Below are 17947 nucleotides of genomic sequence, written 5' to 3'. Positions count from 1 at the left end.
CTTCAGAATCGACTCAAGTATTCTCGTTGTAGAAATTGGTCTAAGAGTTGAAGGGTCGTGACAATGTCGTGTTGCTCTACTGCCAACAGAAGACGACCGGCGGCCAAGAGAAATTTGTTAACGTTTTAGCCCTGCCCTATGTTTTGTGAACTTCCTCTCATTGACTCTCGAGCGCAACCGCATTAAAAAGCACTGCCTGCCAAATGAAATTAAATTTGATTGCTTATCAATAAATGTAATTGGAATTTCATTAAAAAAACTTTAAAATTTTCATCTCCTGCAATGTCAATAAAGCAAGGGCCAGTTCCAACAGACGTGACGTGGCACAGGATAACGGACTGCGCGCCACTATACGGTTTGCCTGAATATATTTACTGTCTCTACAGTGTCTGCTATATCATCGCCACCAAAGCTGAATACTTGCGCAACGACACAATTTGCAAGCAGCTGTTTGTTTCTTTCTGTGGGAGCGCAATTGGGGCAGGTGTCAGTTGATGCAACATCCCTGCCAACTTGTTCCTAGCAGGCAACATATTCTAACCAACTGGCAACTATTCCTTTCGACGGGCAACTATTCCTTTCGAAATCACCTGCGGACTATGTGCTCGAAGTTTACTTGGTGATTTAGAGCCTGCGATACAGATTAACGTCTTCCAGATTCGAACAAAACCTGCCAGGGTCGGCCCGGCATTAGAGTATATGAAAGAACGACCCTGTCTTTTTTTTTTTTTTAACACACGAGTAAATTTGGAAACCATAGTTTATTTCCTTCACAATCCTTATTACCTTAATTTTTCCCCTTTTTTAGCACTATAGAGGAAAGAAAGAAGTGTCAATACGATGCAAGTTTTTGGGTAGATTTGTGTTGACACTTCAAACAGTGAAAACAAAATATCTGCAAAACAATTGAGCACTTAACCTTGTTTATCTTCCGTTGAATGGTCCTGGTTTTTCATTGTGGAGGCGAAGGCGCAACAGACTAAATTCAGCAAGTGTAGCTGACGTCGCGACGTCCATAAGATTCCTCGATACTGTAGATGTTTGCAAGTGTCTTTTACATCTCCTTTACATGCATTTTACGTGTCATGTTGCATGTCTTTTGCACGTCCTTTACGTATCTTTCACGCCTCCTTTATGCGTCTTTTGCAAGTAAGGAGAACGAACGCGTACAACAACCATTACGTTGGAAAAAAACTCTCTGTCGCTGTTCCGCTATACAATGTCATTGTTATCTAGAACTTACAATGTGAGACTGTAGCAAAATGATTTGTTGGCCTAGTTGGTTAAACATTACGAAAATCAAAAAGCGCAAAAGACAAGGACAAGAGGGAGACAACACAGGACAAGCGCTTGCCCGAGTGCCGGTCCCTACTCGAAAGCGCAATTCATCTAGTGGCTACGTTTTGTTCCTGCTTCAGCGTGTCTGCAGGTCGGCTCACGCGACGGAAATTTCAGCATGTATAAACAACTAAAGCGCTTGTCCTGTGTTGTCTCCCTCTTGTCTTTGTCTTTTGCGCTTTTTGATTTTCGTAATATTACAATGTGAGGGCAGGGGACCTACAATTTTGCTACTCGTACAAAGCGCAAAATGTTTTTTTTTTTATTATTATCATTTTTCAAGCACTTTAGTTGTTTATACATGCTGAAATTTCCGTCGCGTGAGCCGACCTGCAGACACGCTGAAGCAGGAACAAAACGTAGCCACTAGATGAATTGCGCTTTCGAGTAGGGATCTTTTAGCCATATTGTTGCGCAGAATCAACGTTGCCAGTAGTCACCAGGTTCTACCAACGTGCATGAAGGAAGATGCAGGAAGTGCTATCCGTCGTCGGGCTTGCCAAAAACGTTCACAACAGAGCAAAACGATACCAACTCCGTATCTGTGCTTCTTAAACCGTTACATTCGAAACCTTTATCGTTGCAAACGACCCTCGTGTGGCTTTAACCCTGTGGGCACCCTGGCGGCTCCTCAGCCCAGTTGCCCGACTGCGGGGCACAGGTGGCGAACTTTTCCCGCGTGGCGGCGACGTCACGCCGGTCACGCGCACATTGTATGCGCCGCCTAGATAAGGCGGACGAGAGGCGGCACACGGGGAGTCGCTGCCTGGACTCAGGCGCCGCTGGTAACAACGTTAATCGTCTCGTCCATGTCCCATTGAATGTAGTTTCTTGTTGTTGAAACCGTTGGCTCCGTGTTATTCCTCCGGGTCGGGTATGCAGCAAGGCAAACCGATCACAACCCTCAAAATGGCGACTTCTATAAACTGCTCATAAGTGTACAAATATCACGTGACGCAAGAAAAAACCAACGACCGATTATCCGCTGCTTCGAACAATGAGGGAAAATGATGTCGATATCCTGGGCGTAGCTTTCTAGATCCTCTAGAACAGAGGTTAGCGATCTCAACGCCCGTTGCCCAATATATAAGAGGTTCCGACATCCCTGTCGCACCAATCTGAGATCAACAAAAATATAACGTCACGAAAAAAAAAAAAAGACTAACACCAGAGGTGGATCCGTTTAACATAGAAGCGGGAGGCACGCACGTTTGTCTGTTCGTAATGCGGCTAAACATTTTTGTGTATACGGATGTTCACGGCAGTCACGTGATCCAGGAGCCCCACGTTCCGTTGAGGTTTTCGGGATATCCGTTGGGATCGGTAGGTTGGTTGATCGTGGCCGCGGCAGTCTGCGCGTAGCTCTGTATTCTGCCCCTCAGAAAAGCCACCAGCTGAAACGGACAACAGAAACTCGAGGTTAGTGGATGTGTTCCGCATCGACAACGATTCGAAGTTTCTTACTAGTGATCTAGAAATAACATCTGCCACGTATAGGATGCCCCAGTACTGCGATTCTACATAAAATCTAGAGAACACGACACGGCGCGATAAAGCTGTCGTCAGTTCTGCGCTATAGGTTTCGTTTTTCTCTCACGATTCCTAGGCTGTTTCTAAAACATCAGTACGTCGTGCCGCATTAGAGAGCTTTAGAACAGCGTAAATGTTATCATTCGTTCTGTTATCAGCGTTCTGTTATCACGTAAATGTTATCAGCGTTCTGTTATCACCATGCGCGACGCACACAAGCTCTCAGCGGAATGCTGCGGAGCGCGTCAAACCGGCGCTTTTAGCACAGCGGAACGAAAACGCATACGCAAGCAGTTGTAGCGTCATCTAAATATGCCCATGCAAACTATCTGTATTCGGTCGAGCTACACTGTACTCTTGTCAATCTGACTCTCCCATTGTCCTGCATGCGATGAGGGCAGCAAGAAAGAAACGCAAACAACCACTGGTTAGTCTGCATTCCCGAGCCGTATACCTGCATTCGAACCTCACAAATTCGGTATAAAAATGTTCATGTGATATTTGTGATGTAAAAGTACCTTTTCCGAAATAATTTTGTATTGACTATTTCTTTTACTTTTTTGACGAATCTTTGAATTTTGGGAAACAGAGGCCCCAGGAAAACGTTTTCAAACGATACTGCAAAAAAACACCGTTTTTAGTAGGTCAATATATTTTCTAAATTATCCCAATATGTTCACCTACGTATTTCCGAGTTTTTCTTTATTTTTAAGGGCGCGGATGCGCTGAAAATTGGATAAAAATCTGAATTCAAAAATACGCTACTTTATGAACACTACTTTATGTGTGTTAGTAAGAAGAAAAGCGAAACATATTAAAATATTTTGATAAAAACGTTCTTACAGTGTTTTCTCGAATAAATTGAAAATATTAAACATATTACAAAATACTCAGTATACAAAAATTATAAAGGTGATCAGTCTAAATATACGTACTCATGGCTCGGGCCATATATAGCCTAGAAGACACACAGCAAACGAGCAATATTAGAAAAAAATGCATAGTTTTAAAAGCGAAAAAAAAAAACAATTTTTTAATTCGGTTAATTGCCAGTTCTTAAAATATTGCAAAATATCTAATTTTGGACTCAGAAACTCCATGCTTGATGTATGTTTGAAGAAATACTTTCCTCCGACTCATTTCGCTTTACATTCAGACAGCATTCAGCCTATGCCTCCTTTAACTTCTCCACCTCAAGGTATTTCCAAAAATATTGGAAACCTTCGGGCCAGTAGCTCTACAGGTGAAAATCAGATTTCTTCGAGATTCTTTAAAGTAGCGAAGGTCTTGATATCTCCAGTTGTTTCACTATTTTTTTCCGCAAAGCCTCGACTCGATCATTGTTCCAAGGGATTAGCGCCATGATCAAGTAGTACCTATCCTTAAAACCGGTCCATCATCAAATCCTTCCAACTATAAACCAATATCGCTCACCACTGAGCCCTCTAAAATTATGGAGCACGCCGTAAATATGCACCTCCTTGCTCATCTAGTGCGATTCAACTTTTTGTTTAGAAACCAACACGGCGTTGATAAAGATCACTCATGTGTTGTCCGGCTATCCGAGTTAATTACTAATCTTCATGACAATCCTCATGACAACCACCAAACCGATATCATCTTCATCGAGTTTGCCAAAGCTTTTGATTCTGTCCCAAATAGTCGATTCCTGCTAAAGCTATCACATCTCTGTATCGAACCGCGCATCCTTGACTTGATCGCGACATTCCTTTCTATGAGAGCCCAGCCGGTAAAAACAATCATATCTCTTTCTTACCAATGCTAAGTGTCATCTGGTGTACCGCAAAGGAGCGTTCTTGCGACTCTTCTCTTTCTAATATATGTCAATGACCTACCTTCTATATTAACGTCCACAATTAGACTTTTTGGTGATGGTTGTGTCATATATAGAACGGTATCCAATGCGTCTGATCATTTAATATTGCAAGATGACCTTGATAGAATTGGTACTTGGTGCACTGATTGGCTCATGAACGTTAACATTTAAAAAAAAAAAGTAAACGCATGAACATTTCCACATCACCAAGTAGATCGTCTACTATTCCCTATTAGCACGCAACATTGACAGAGTGTCTTTTTCTAAGTACCTAGGCGTCCACTTTTAAGAAACACTCAACTGGTCTCATCAAATAGATAGAATGGTAGCGAGTGCTCACAAAACGCTCGGCTTCTTGAAAAGAAATGTATATCTCGCACCTCCGTCTATTAAATTGCTTGTTTACAGGTCATCAGGCATAACTTGTGGATAAACTCGAATCTGTCCAGAATAAGGCAGCCCGAATTATTTTCTCTGCGTGACTACTCACCATTCACTAGCGTCACGTCATTAAAACACAAACTCGGTCTACTGTAGAAAAATGTCGACAGCTGTCACGAATATGTTTGTTTCATACAATTTTCTATAGCGCATTAAGTTTTAGGCAGATGCACTGCAAACCTCCCTTCTATATATCACCAAGAACTGATCACCAACTCAAGATTCAGTCGCCTAAATCCTCATCGCCGGTCGTCATGTGTATTAGCGATTGGAACGGTAAAGATAACCCAGCAGCATATAAATTAAAGTGTCAAGAATACCGTGGAATACGCAATTTGCAAGCTGTCTTTGCTTCAGCATTCATTTACTTTGCAAGCTGTTGTATCTTCGTGCATTTTTTGCGTCTCAATGTGTTTACTGTCTTTTTTTTTTTTTTTTTTTGCTTACACCGATTCAAATATGTTGTAATCAGTGTGTCGAACCGAAAAAAATACGGGTTCGGTTACGGTTCAGGTTCAGGTAAATTTATTTTGTTCCGGTTCAGTTCCGGTTCGATTAATTCGATCCGCGAACCGGTTCGCGAACCGGTTCGGAAATTATAAATGACAAATTGCAACATCAAAATAATTTACAAATAAAACATCTGAAATCAGCACATACGAAACGGGATACATCGTAGTGTAGGGCTCAGGGATTTCTACCAGGAATGGTTTCTTTATGTGCACTCGAAGGTTACCTCACCGACGTTTACGCATTCGGACTTCATCGAATTGGGTCCGACGCAGTAGCTGTAAAATCCGCGACCTCCTTACAAACCCACTTACAAGTAGAACTCGCTAACTGTCCCGCCACCTCGGCGTGTAAGCAATTGAAGGAACAGTGGGGAGAAAATACAGCTTTCTTTATTTGAACTAGCCTTCGGTAACTCAAATTAGACCCTTAAAGACGTTTTCATTAAACAAGATACGGAATATGAAAAACACTTCACCGAACGCAAAGCCAGAAGGACGTAATAGGATAAATATTATAATAGAAGAGTTCGCTGTCTCACAAATATGTTAGCTTCTAAGTGCCTGTACGAAACCGGATGCATTATTATCAAACTCCACAGCCTTTTCTTTTCTCATTCCGATGGAAGCAAGCTTCAAGAACTCGCGCGTTCTAGAAACGTTATGAAATGAGCACACAGCAGCATTTAGGATTTACGAGATTGTAGGAAAATAAAATCCCGTGTTTTTGCACAGCCTTCCTGTTCTCTTTCTTCCGTGCAAGCCGCGACCAGCGCAATACTGGTTGCTTTGTCAAGATTCGTGGATGCAGCGTTTGTCAAGATTCATGGATGCAGCGTTTATATTCCTAAGACTGAGTGGAGAAGAAAAATACGTAAGCGAGGTGTGTGTCAGTCGACGGCACTTAAAAAACAAATGGCATTGATAGCACATTCATTGTCAACAGCGGGTGGCCGAACCGTTTTGACATGAGCCGGTAACCGTTATTTTTTTTCTGGTTCAGTTCCGGTTCGGGTTCATCGCGATAACAATATAACGGTTCGGGTTCCGTTCCGGAAAAAATACCGGTTCGGTTCCGGTTTTCGGTTCGGTTCGGTTCCGGTTCGACACCCTGGTTGTAATATACAATACTGCCACATAATACGTATTCCGCAATTTCCCCTGTTCTTTTGCGTGCACGCTTTTCTCAGTGCTTGCAAGTATATAGTATACACGAAAAAATTGTTTTGAAGTTTTCCTATATGTATGCTATGAATTTCCGACTTCATGTAACGCGCTCTCAATTCGAATGCCTTAGAGGTAAAAAGATTAAATGAAATTTATGTAGCTCGTAACTATGACAACGAACGAGCAAAGTTTGAACGAAATATTATTTTCTAAAAGCTAGATAATATATATATATATATATATATATATATATATATATATATATAAGTCAAAGATGCGTACTGTCGGAGTTACTAATTCGAAGTTTATTACGACGGCTCGAAACGTTGTAATAAACTTCGAATTAGTAACTCCGGCAGTACGCATCTTTGACTTATTAACTTTTCCCGGTCCATTGTTTTTATATTTACCTTACTTTACCTATATATATATATATATATATATACATTGGCCCAATGCAATTTTATAGCGCCTACCCTACTGAAAAAAAGTATATGAATCTATATAAGAACTGATATAAAATATCTAAAAACTGATATGCGACATATGAAACTGATATGAAATATCCAAAAACTGATATGCGATATAAGAACTGATATGAAATACCCAAAAACTGATATGCGACATATAAGAACTGATATGCAACATATGCCAACTGATATGAAATATCCAAAAACTGATATGCGATATAAGAACTGATATGAAATACCCAAAAACTGATATGCCACATATAAGAACTGATATGCAACATTTGCCAACTTATATGAATGTGTCCAGTAAACATATAAGAAATAAATTCATATAAGTTTTTTCAGTATACGACGTGCCGCGCGATAAAGCAAACATGTGACTTGGAACCGCAGTGGAGCGGCTTGATTTACTGGCTTTCAAATAATTACGGCATGAGCGTTTACTTTTTATTAAGAGATTCGTCCCCTGAGCCGTTCTAAATACTCTAAGAGGAACGATCATTACTGAAAAAAATCCAACACGCTGAAAATATTATTTATTGCGTAGGTGGTCACCCGAAAAACTCCGTACTTACAAAACGACCTGTATAAAAGGCGGAAACGCAGAGCTCCGAAGTAGTTATTGGGTGTGCTGTTGTATTCATGTTTGTTGTGCCGTGTATGTGTATACTCAATGTATATGTTCAACTGATGCTAGTGGTATGCGTAATGTATCTACATGGTGGCGCGAGTAAATAAATATATTTTTGCAGCACATGAATTGGGCGGTAGCTAGCGCCACGTAGCCTCGTGTAACTGATATGCGGCAGAGGAAACTGATATGAAATACTAAGTTCTGATATGAAAAAGGTGTCCAATAAACATATCAGAAAAAAATTCATATAATTTTTTTCAGTAGGGTAGTCTTTTGTTGGGCAGGGGCCTTTTGCGACTCAAGGTGGTTTCTTGAACAAAAATTATCTTCAGTAAAAACTCCCTGAACACGAAATTCGCCATTAATTTTGTGGTTCTTTTCTTTTTGTGCACTTTCAAATCAAATATGTTTTTTATACCAAAAACTGTTTTATTTTGATAAACGCCTCGGAGGATGAGGTAAAAAGCGACTAGAGAAGCTCTCAGTGTTGGCTCTCTCATTTCGCTTAGTACGCTTAAATATTTCGCTTACACAGAAATGTCATGAAAATAGCCTAAGACATAACTTGAGACCTTTCGGCAAGATCGGTAAGTGTCATGTTTCATGGATGAATGAAGGTTCCCTGAAAACCCCAATAACACAACATAACGACGCGGGTCTGAGATTGCTCTTATGAAGATGCAGGCGGCAGGACTACCTCCCACTATGGTCGTTTGCTTTACACATCTGACCACAGTCCCGGGCAAGGTTCGACGGCAGGGAGGAGCCTCAGTTGCCCCCACCTTCAGGGCGGGCTTCCCACTTCGACAATGCTTTTGGCGCCACGTGCACTGCGGAAAAAAGCACGACGGAAGGTACGGAGAGCGTGCTGGAGGTCGGGTGTTCGAAGGACACTCCCTATTGTTCTCAATCTGTCAGGTACTACAGTTGGATTCGTCTCCTTTGTAGTTCAGTGGCGTCGTTGCTGACTCATGCAGCAATTTGCGTGTCTGCTTCGAGGCGGAGACGCAAAAAGATCTCAATTAAGAATAAATACTACATTTAAAAATTTCGCTTCTATTTCTTTTTTTTTTAATTTTAAACTACGTACAGCCGTTCTGCGTGTATTTTTAAACCAAACACCTCTTTATTAGTTTTTTTTTTTTTCGGACAGAGCTTTTTTTTTAATTTGTTAAATACTTGCATTCAACAAAAATATTTTTCTTTTGCTTTCAGGAAATAGTACGCTTTTGAAACTTGGTTTGTTTTCTGAGTTATTAACTACATATAACCGTAGGGTATGCATTTTTCGACCGAACGCCTTTTTATTTTTGCTTTGAAATCTGAATATTTTCTAATATTTTCACCACTTGCAATGAGCCAAATTAAAAAAAAATATTTTTTCGGTTTTAAGAAATTATAGTTTTACTCGTTTGTTGCGTGTGTGTTGTAGACTACCCAATAAAGGGACACTGACAGGGTATTTATGCTCGCCAAAGTTTTTCTTTGTACATGACATATGAGAGCCCAACCACCATTGCGGCTTGAAATTCGCTCTCTTTCCGCCCGAAACACGCTGATCGAGAACTGGCCGGTTTGAGACGCGCTAACTCCCTTCTCAGTGGTCACGCGCCGTTCTCTATGGTTTAGGCACGCACCCACCCAATATGATCAAAGTCGTGGGTCATCAAGTACATACACTCAATATTAAAAACAAAACACACAAAAAAAAACATGATACCTATTTTTTGTGGCTTCTAACAAACTGCGAATACGTTGTCGAAAGAAAACGAAATAAAGTTGGACACAGAACCGGATGCAGTGTGTGCATATTCTGCCTAACTCTAAACATGGCGTCGTATTGCGGAAGTCGCGGGCTGGACGGCTAAACGAAGCGGCCTAAGCGATGGCTGCGGACGACGGGCGTGAGACTTCAGAACTGTTGTTCGCCTTATCGGGCAATTCGTCTAGCTTCGAAAGAGAAATATTTTACCGATTAAAACAATTAGGATTTATTACGTACGACAGGCCCGACCACCAAGCTGATTCGCACCAAGACGTCGCCGAGTTGTCGCCCCTTCTCCTGGCTGAAGACATTGCTCGCCTTACGAACAAGAATTGGCAAGAGCTTGAAAAACGCGCAAACGTTAAGCACGAAGTGCTTGAATTATTTTGTTTTTCATGCATCGTTCAACGTGCGCGTTTTTTGATTAACTTGGAACAAAAAAAAAAAAAAAAAACACGCTGTTGGGTGTAGCCACGTGACTTCCGGTAACTTTCTACTCACTAAATTGCTTCTTCCGCACCAGTCCGGTTTTGGTTTCGGTTTCGAACAATTGCGTTTTTGACTTTATTAAAAAAGAAACACGTGACGCTGTAGCGAAAGATTTCTCGGGTAGTCTTCTGACACCCTAATAAATCGCCTGACAAAAAAATAAAAACAAATTTTTCTGGGGCTGCCAGTGTTGCTTGAAGCGCACTGCTCATACATCATACAAAGGACAGTCTGCAAACAGAATTGAACGCAAGTCACCGCGAGATCCGTGCTTCGAATGCCGCGGGGCCATGAGTTCAAGGCGAAACTTGGCATTCGGCATTCGAACCACGGATATTGCAGTCACTCATGTTTGCAGACTGTCTTTTGTATGATGTATGAGGAGTGTAACCCCGGCTTAACTGTTGAGATACATATTTCTAGACCGACCATGTTTTTGATATTTTAACTTAATATTTTCCTATATGTTTGAAATTGTTCATTTATCTTAAGACGCATATTAACAATTTTTTTATCAAAATATATTTCTGATATATTTCGTATCTTTTACTACTAACACAAGTTTCAAGTCTTCAGATGGTAGCGTGCTTTTAAGATAGAAGTTAATTTTTATGACTTGTTCAACGCACCCACCCTGGCACTTGGAAATGCGTAACAAAACACACGAAATAATTTGGAATAATATTTTGACCTACAAAAAAAAAAGGTAACTTATTTTTGAAATTTTGTTTCAAACGTTTCTTAAAAAAAGTCGTGTCTTCTACCCCCTGGTACTTGTTTGCCGGAAAATTCAATGTGTCGCAAGAAAAAATAGTTATTGCAAAAATATATAGGAAAAGGTACTTCTGCATTACCAATAACAAATTAAGTTTTTTTTAGACCAAGTCTTTAAGGGTCAAATTTAGGCCTGGATCGTTTGGCTTCTGGTGGCGAATTACAAAGTCAGACCGATGGTGGTAAGAAGTAGAAATTCCTGCAAACAAAATGAAAAGAAGTTACCCCTGCCTGCGAACTGGCAATGTTGTTGATCTCGCAGGGGTCGCTGGCCAGGTCGAACAAGTACGGCGGATCCAAGGACACGAAGTTCTTGGGCACTTTGTTGCCGCAGTCGAGCGTCGCCTTCTCCCGCCACTGGTCGGGAAACTGGAGGTCTCCCTTGTTGCGAAGGTCCCTCAGAACCCTGGCCGCTGTGGACTGGACCATTAGGAGGTCCAGGTCGTCGTAGGGACGCGAGCCTCCTGTGGTCAGGAATCGCGGGTCGTACTGCCCGTCGTTGGTTCTACCGAGGACCAGCTTGTAGTTGGTGTAACGAAGAGCCGAATTGTTGTTGATCGGATCGATGTTGTACAGGATCTCATAGCGCGGTGACGCGTATCCGAGGGACAAGGGCGCCCACATATCTGTGCCGTCCAGCTTTCCCAGCGACAGGGGATCTTCTCCTGTGAGTGAACAAGGGACCATTCTCGGAAATCGGCGGGTCAGGAGGTGAAAGCACGCGGGCACGTGCTCACGCCTGCGCAAGCGAACCCTAGGCCACGGTGTAAGATATATGCAGTTGAGGATCTCACATCACGGCTAACGCGGCGACGCTAACGACCAGATAAAGTCCTCTTGGCGTGCGCCCGTGTAGCCTTAGCCAACACCGTCTACGCAGTCCAGACGGGGGAACTAAGGGGAAAAAAAGTTTCTTATCCCCATGGCACCTGGCCGCGTGCTTTTTCCGCTCGTGGCGCCTGCTCTGACATTGACGGACGCTGGCTTGAACACAGTGCCAGAGATCTCTCCGCTTCAACATGCTCATAAAAATTGCCACCGGTGAGGCACGAAACCAGAGTCAATGACGAAGCAGTGTCTGCGCAACACGGGTAGCGCAAGTGCCAAGTTCTGCATCACGTAGCCCACACAAAAAACTACCTTAAAGACCAGCATATCTTCCATGGAGAGGCATAGGAAACCTGGCACGCGACAGGCTGCCATCAGCTACACATCGAGGAGCCATATCTGGTGGCGTCGCTTGCAACCAGGAGAAAGGGAGGACTTCATCTGGCAGTTGCGACGCCCACTGTGTCCACACTTATGCACATATTCGACTCCGTGCCCTCGACCAGAGAAGATAAATGCTGCTAGCCGCAGTGACCTATACTCCATTTCAAACATGTCTGCAGTTAAGACACTCTGCGTGATTCAGCAGAATGCTTCTGGTATACGAAAATTAACGAATTGGAGTGCGCTGGTTAGTAACAGGGATAAAAGGGTATTGGTCGGATCAAAGGCACTTTCCAACGCCAAGCGCTCGCGCCCATGCCTTTGTCAGCGCTGTATATATTTATGAGATGCAGTATACATTGGGATCCCCCAAAGTACTTGTTGTGCTTATTGTGGCCTATCGTTTTGCCCCCAAATTCGATCAAAGACGTTTTTTTCTCCCTTCTCCTGATTCGCCGCATTGTTTGATCCTCGGAATTCTCGAACCGTGTGTTCGACCAGGGGGCGCCACTTTTTTTTTTCTATAAGGTGAATTGGGTTAGTATTGATTACACCGCGTATTGAAGACGACTTTATTTTCGCGGCCTCGAATAGTTCGAGAATATTTTGCGAAGTGTGAGTTCGGGGAATTTTTTAGCGGGCACAAAATCTCGGGATAGGGAGGGGTAGGCTACGAAATCGATGCCAAATGGGGTTATTTTCGCGTGAATAATTTCTCGCGGTATATTTCGAGTCGCAAAACTCGCGAAAATAAGGTCCTTGGGAAGATGGACTAGTTTATAAAGTGTTGATATTGTCAGAGAAGTGGCAGATGTTAGGCTCCAACATAAATTTAAAAAAAAAAACTTGGGTATTGTAGTATTTTAGGGTGGAAAACTAATAATAAAAAATCAAATCAAGCAAATTTATTTGATTTAAACCAGATTTATTTTATTTAAACCATACTTATTTTATTTAAATCACATTAATTTCATTTAAATCACTGTAACTCAAAAGTAATGATTATTTATTACAATTGGTATTTTTAAAGGTAGGAATGAAGCTCAACGCTTTGATTGCTCAAAAGACCTCTGATTTTTGCTAGTGTTCAGCTTGATTTAAATATTTCTTTCTCGATAATTATTTGATTTAAATAAAAACAAATGCACGCAGAAAGAAAGCACCAACCGATAGAAATAGGGTAAATAAAAGTATAACTGTCGCCATTATTCTTGCGGAAAAGGTTTGATTTTAATCATCATGATAAAACAACTCTTACTTAAATAAACATGGGAATCTCGATTTTTAACTGACCTTTATTTTTATCCTCCACCCTCGTTTCGTAAAACCTAATTGTACATCACATATTTTTAGGGTGCGTTAAAAAATATATTCCGAGAGTAGAGCCACAGCTGTCTTTCCGAACAAACAATCACTCATTCCGGCAATTTGCGTCCGAAAATTAAAATTTGATATCGCCACATGCAGGCGTCGACTTTTCCGGTCGATTTTAGAGCGAACCGCCGGAATCGACGACGCCCTATTTTTTGTTTTGCTATAGATATTTTTCGCATTTACCTATTATACGAGCAGAGCGTCTCTTGGCAGACATGCCGCTAATTCATCACAAAAAAAAAAAAAAGGTGTGTGGGCTTTGTTTGAGGGATGTGTCTTTGTGGCACGGCGACCCCGTTCGGTTGGTCAGACCAAAAACGGTCTTTATACGTGCTCGAAACATGTATGAAGCAAACGCGCTTCTCGAGGCCTGTCTGCAGTGAGTACGAGGCAGTTCTGTGACAAACCCGTCTGCAGCGAACCACGCACGTCTTCCGTAAGATGGCTGAGCAGCGCGACTACTACGGCTCGTGAGAAAAGCGATTAAGTCCCGCTTGACCGACACCTTTCCAGTCAATAAATTGCTGCGACAGCCGAGGCGCCACAGTCTGGCGCACACAGTTGCCTGCCGCGTTTAAATTTCGCGGATTTGCGTCCCGCTAGGGTTAGCGGACGAGGTTCATACGAGACACAGTGCCGTCAGGGGGCCCTAATCTACGCGGCCGGACCGAGCGGGGCCAATCGACACCCGGATATCACACTGCCCGGCTGCGATTGGCTGCAGCTCCGGATCGCTGACCAATCGCGGTGGGCGGCGATGTCCCGCGGTCCCTCGGTCGTCACGCGACACTCTGGCGTCACGGAACGATGTGAGGTCACGTGACACAATGACATCGCTGGACACCGTGACGTCACGCGACCCTAAAGTACCCCCCCCCCCCCCTTCGAATTGAGCGGAGGGAAAATTTACCGTTAAATTTAGGGGCGAAATTGTGACGTCGGGTTCGGTGACGCCACGTCTCACTGTGACGCAACGGTGTCACGTAAAAAAAGAACCCTAATTTTTCCCCACTAAGCCTACATGCCACAGACAGCGGGATCCCCTGCGAAAACCTCGCCAATAGAGCTGTGTCGGCTTAAAACTGTGCGTAGCGCAACTTCGTCTGCTAATTTTTGCAGGGGTTGTGGGGACTTCATAACGCCGAGCTCTGATTGGCTCTGATTGAAGGGTAGGGGGTAGACCTCAAAGCAAGCTGCCTCGAGGTCTACCCACTATCCTTCGACCAGAACCAATCAAAGCTGGGCGTTCTGACGTCACCACAATCCCTACAAAAAGAAGCAGACGAACTTGCGCTCCACATAAGGTGCCTTAGAAAGTGTCTCCGACTGGTGAGTTTATCCCCTCCAGAAAAGTGGTCCCTCGATTCCTGCCCGATGACGCTTCAGAAATGTCGCGCTGTCGCCGGCAACGATCCAAGCGGTGTCGCAGTGGCCGTAGCGAATGCGGCGCAAGTTCGCTCCCCAGCTTGACAGTCGACGGAAGATTCGGCTGTCGGTAGTTGGGACGCTGGAACGTCAGCGACGCTCTCGTGCCAGCCCGTACCTTGTACGCGGATTTCTAGCGCCAACCGCGAGGATCGCGACATCCCGCAGCATGACACTCAGGATCAGCGCTCAGGATGGATGAATGGATGGATGTTACTGGCAATAGACATTGTAACGAGCGGTAACTTGCGCCACCTAGCCTAAGTCTAAAAAGACGAATATGAGTCCTCCCGCCATTCTCAGCCAATTTTCTCACCCTAAATAACACCGGCTTCTGTGGCGTCATTTGCTGCTACTTTGGGATCACTCTTGATGTATGGGCGAATATAAGGCACTACACGGAACAGTGAAACACCTGTTCCATGCTAGGTACTAAAACGAACCGGCTGCCGAGTAGAGGGTAGGAAGCCAATCGGTGACGTGCATCATCTGGTCCGAGACGACGCCCTTGCGCTTGAGCAGGGGACTCCAGATGAAACCGGTCGCTCTGCAGCCTCCTTCCCAGAGGGTGCCCTTTCCGCCACGCAGGGGGAAGTTGAAGCCCCGATTCGATTGAAAACCTATCGGGAGCCCTCCGTTGTCGGAGCTGAGCACGATGATTGTATTCTCCAAAATGCCGGCGTCGCCCAGTGCTTGGAACACCTCCCCGATGGACTCGTCTAGAGCGTCCACCATTCCTGCGCGATCATTTTGGCCCCGTCAAACAAACTGGACGTCTGTATCTTTAACCAAACGTGTATAACAAAAAACAAACAAAGATAAATGTTTCACTTTACAGCCTATTCCACTTAAAGTGAGCAAATGTATTCTCTTACTCCCACCTTTATAAATAACGGCTGTTATCGATACACTTCTCATAGACATGGTAACTCTGGAGCCCAGGGACAGAAAAGTGATGGACAGACAGGAAACTCCTAGTTTCGTGTCTGTCCGTCCCCTTCTTCGTCCCCTCGCTCCAGGGTTACCATGTCGATCCTTAACCAGCCCTACTGATTTTGCACTTCTCATAATCATGTGAAGGGTTATTTATAAATACGTGTAGCAATCCGAAGAACAACGTTGTAGAAACGGGAAAGGCTTGTTCAGATATTCGCGATCGATTATGAACGACTGGGTCATGAACGACCACCAGTGACTGCTTATGGCAAGATGTTTGCTATGGCAGCCGAGAACCGCGCAACTCGCCATAGTGCAGCGGAAGACGTTTTAGCTAAAATTGTCACACCCAAACGCAAATGTCTGAACTAGCGTTAAAGAGACACTGAACTGAAATTTTTAAGAAACGTATTGAGACACGTATGTATTTGTTTATTTATCCACGAGAAAAAAAAAACATTCGTGCAATATTTAGGCCGCTAACGCCATTTAGGTGAAGGTCACGGCCCGCTATAAACCCTGCAGCCCACAGATCAAAGGCCCCACCCATCACTACTGTATTTGCTTGGCTACTCGGCCGAACACGCTCGCAAGTATAGTTAGTGCCTCCCTGTCGCGATGTCCGGTGCGTCTAGTCTGGCATCTGACACCGCCTCTAGCCGTGCGAGCGCACGCGCGGCAGCCTCCCGCATCGATTGCTATTGTACTACCGTTTATGATCGTCTGCTTATGCCAGCAAAACTCGACCATGCAAGCGGAGCGTCGGCGTCCACCATCGCTTGCGTTCGTCTGCTATTCGGAGCGCAAGTTCGTCTGCTTATTTTGCAGGGGTTGCGGTGGCGTCAGAACACCGAACTCTGATTGGCTCTCATGGAAGGATAGTGGGTAGTCCACAAAGCAAGCTGCCTTGAGGTCTACCCACTATCCTTCGATCAGAGCCAATCAGGGCCAATGACGTCACCAGAACCCCTGCGAAGGAAGCAGACAAACTTACCCTCCGCATTCCTCTCCCGCCTAAAATTGTCTGCTTGCTAGCGTTCCATCAGGCACAAGCCACAGTCCAATACAAGTGTCTCTCAGCGTTTGTTGGTGCGCGATAGAAAGCGACCTAAATGACTACAAAAATGTATCAAAATAAATATACAGTCTTTCACCTTTTTTTGCTTTTTGCATAGTGTTCGCGAGTTAGGTGAATCAGCCTCATACCGCAAAATTAAAACTCGACCTAAGAATATCGGCTCCAGCAAAACCATGTACACTGCTCAAAACTTGAGTGCTACGGGCCTTCCGAATAAAAAAAAACTTGTACACCCGACTGCTTCCAGCGAAGTGGCTCGCAAATTCTTCCCTGTGTAAGATACCTCTCAGAACTAAAACCATAGGTCGCAATGACGACAGTTGCACGATTCTCAAAGTAGGGGCCGCTTTTACATGAACCGACACATTGATTCGGCATCAAAACGCCCAAGCGAACAAATCAAGCCAGATCGAGCAAAATATTTGACGTGGGACGCTATATGCTTACGCCAGTCCCGCTATGAAAACAAGCTCCCGCACAGCGCTTCCGAAGGCGTGTACTTATGACAGTTGTTTTCTGCAAACAACGTCGGTTGAGACATTGCCTCGTCTATACTCACAAGGCCTGGCAGTTGGGCGACGGAGCCATAGGGTGCCCGGTCGCAGATTTGGAGCGCGAGGATCTGGTAGCACAGAGCATTTTTGGGGAACCTGGAGGTCAGCGCACAGCTTTGGCAGCGGCGAGAACCCGAAACATGCTTTTGAAACCCGACGAGAAAAGAAGCGGTAGCGCGAGGAACGCGAGGAGCACGAGCGCACATTTCATCGCTCGGGAGAAGTGTGTTTCGGTGTCTCGCCGCATCGGGGCGCCCGTAACGTGGCTCTCCTATCATCCGTTGTCGGCCGCTCTACCTTTTCAATTTCGGCGGCCGCTTCTCGTGGCGATCTGCCAGGAGGATATGGTTGAGATCTTCGTCTGAACAGTTTGGTTAACGCGAAACAACTGGCACTCACAACTACAGACGAACT

The 17947-nt window shown here is 44.1% G+C and overlaps 1 protein-coding gene across 1 annotated transcript in view; it reads right to left on the bottom strand.

Moving 5' to 3' along the window:
* Nucleotides 1-2603: 2603 nt before the first annotated feature.
* Nucleotides 2604-17947, bottom strand: part of LOC8030881 (arylsulfatase B-like) — a 67664-nt gene continuing 52320 nt past the window's right edge. Inside the window, exons 7-9 of the mRNA XM_040208289.1 lie at nt 15409-15702; nt 11180-11619; nt 2604-2732 (exon numbers count right to left, since the gene is read on the bottom strand). Coding sequence (XP_040064223.1) covers nt 2604-2732; nt 11180-11619; nt 15409-15702 — 863 coding nt within the window. The remainder of the gene's footprint in view (nt 2733-11179; nt 11620-15408; nt 15703-17947) is intronic.

Source organism: Ixodes scapularis, unplaced genomic scaffold (genome assembly GCF_016920785.2).
Source record: "Ixodes scapularis isolate PalLabHiFi unplaced genomic scaffold, ASM1692078v2 PGA_scaffold11__112_contigs__length_91849675, whole genome shotgun sequence".
Taxonomy (NCBI): domain Eukaryota; kingdom Metazoa; phylum Arthropoda; class Arachnida; order Ixodida; family Ixodidae; genus Ixodes; species Ixodes scapularis.
The sequence above is the reverse complement of the archived record's forward strand: the minus strand, read 5'-3'. Positions and strand labels throughout refer to the sequence as shown.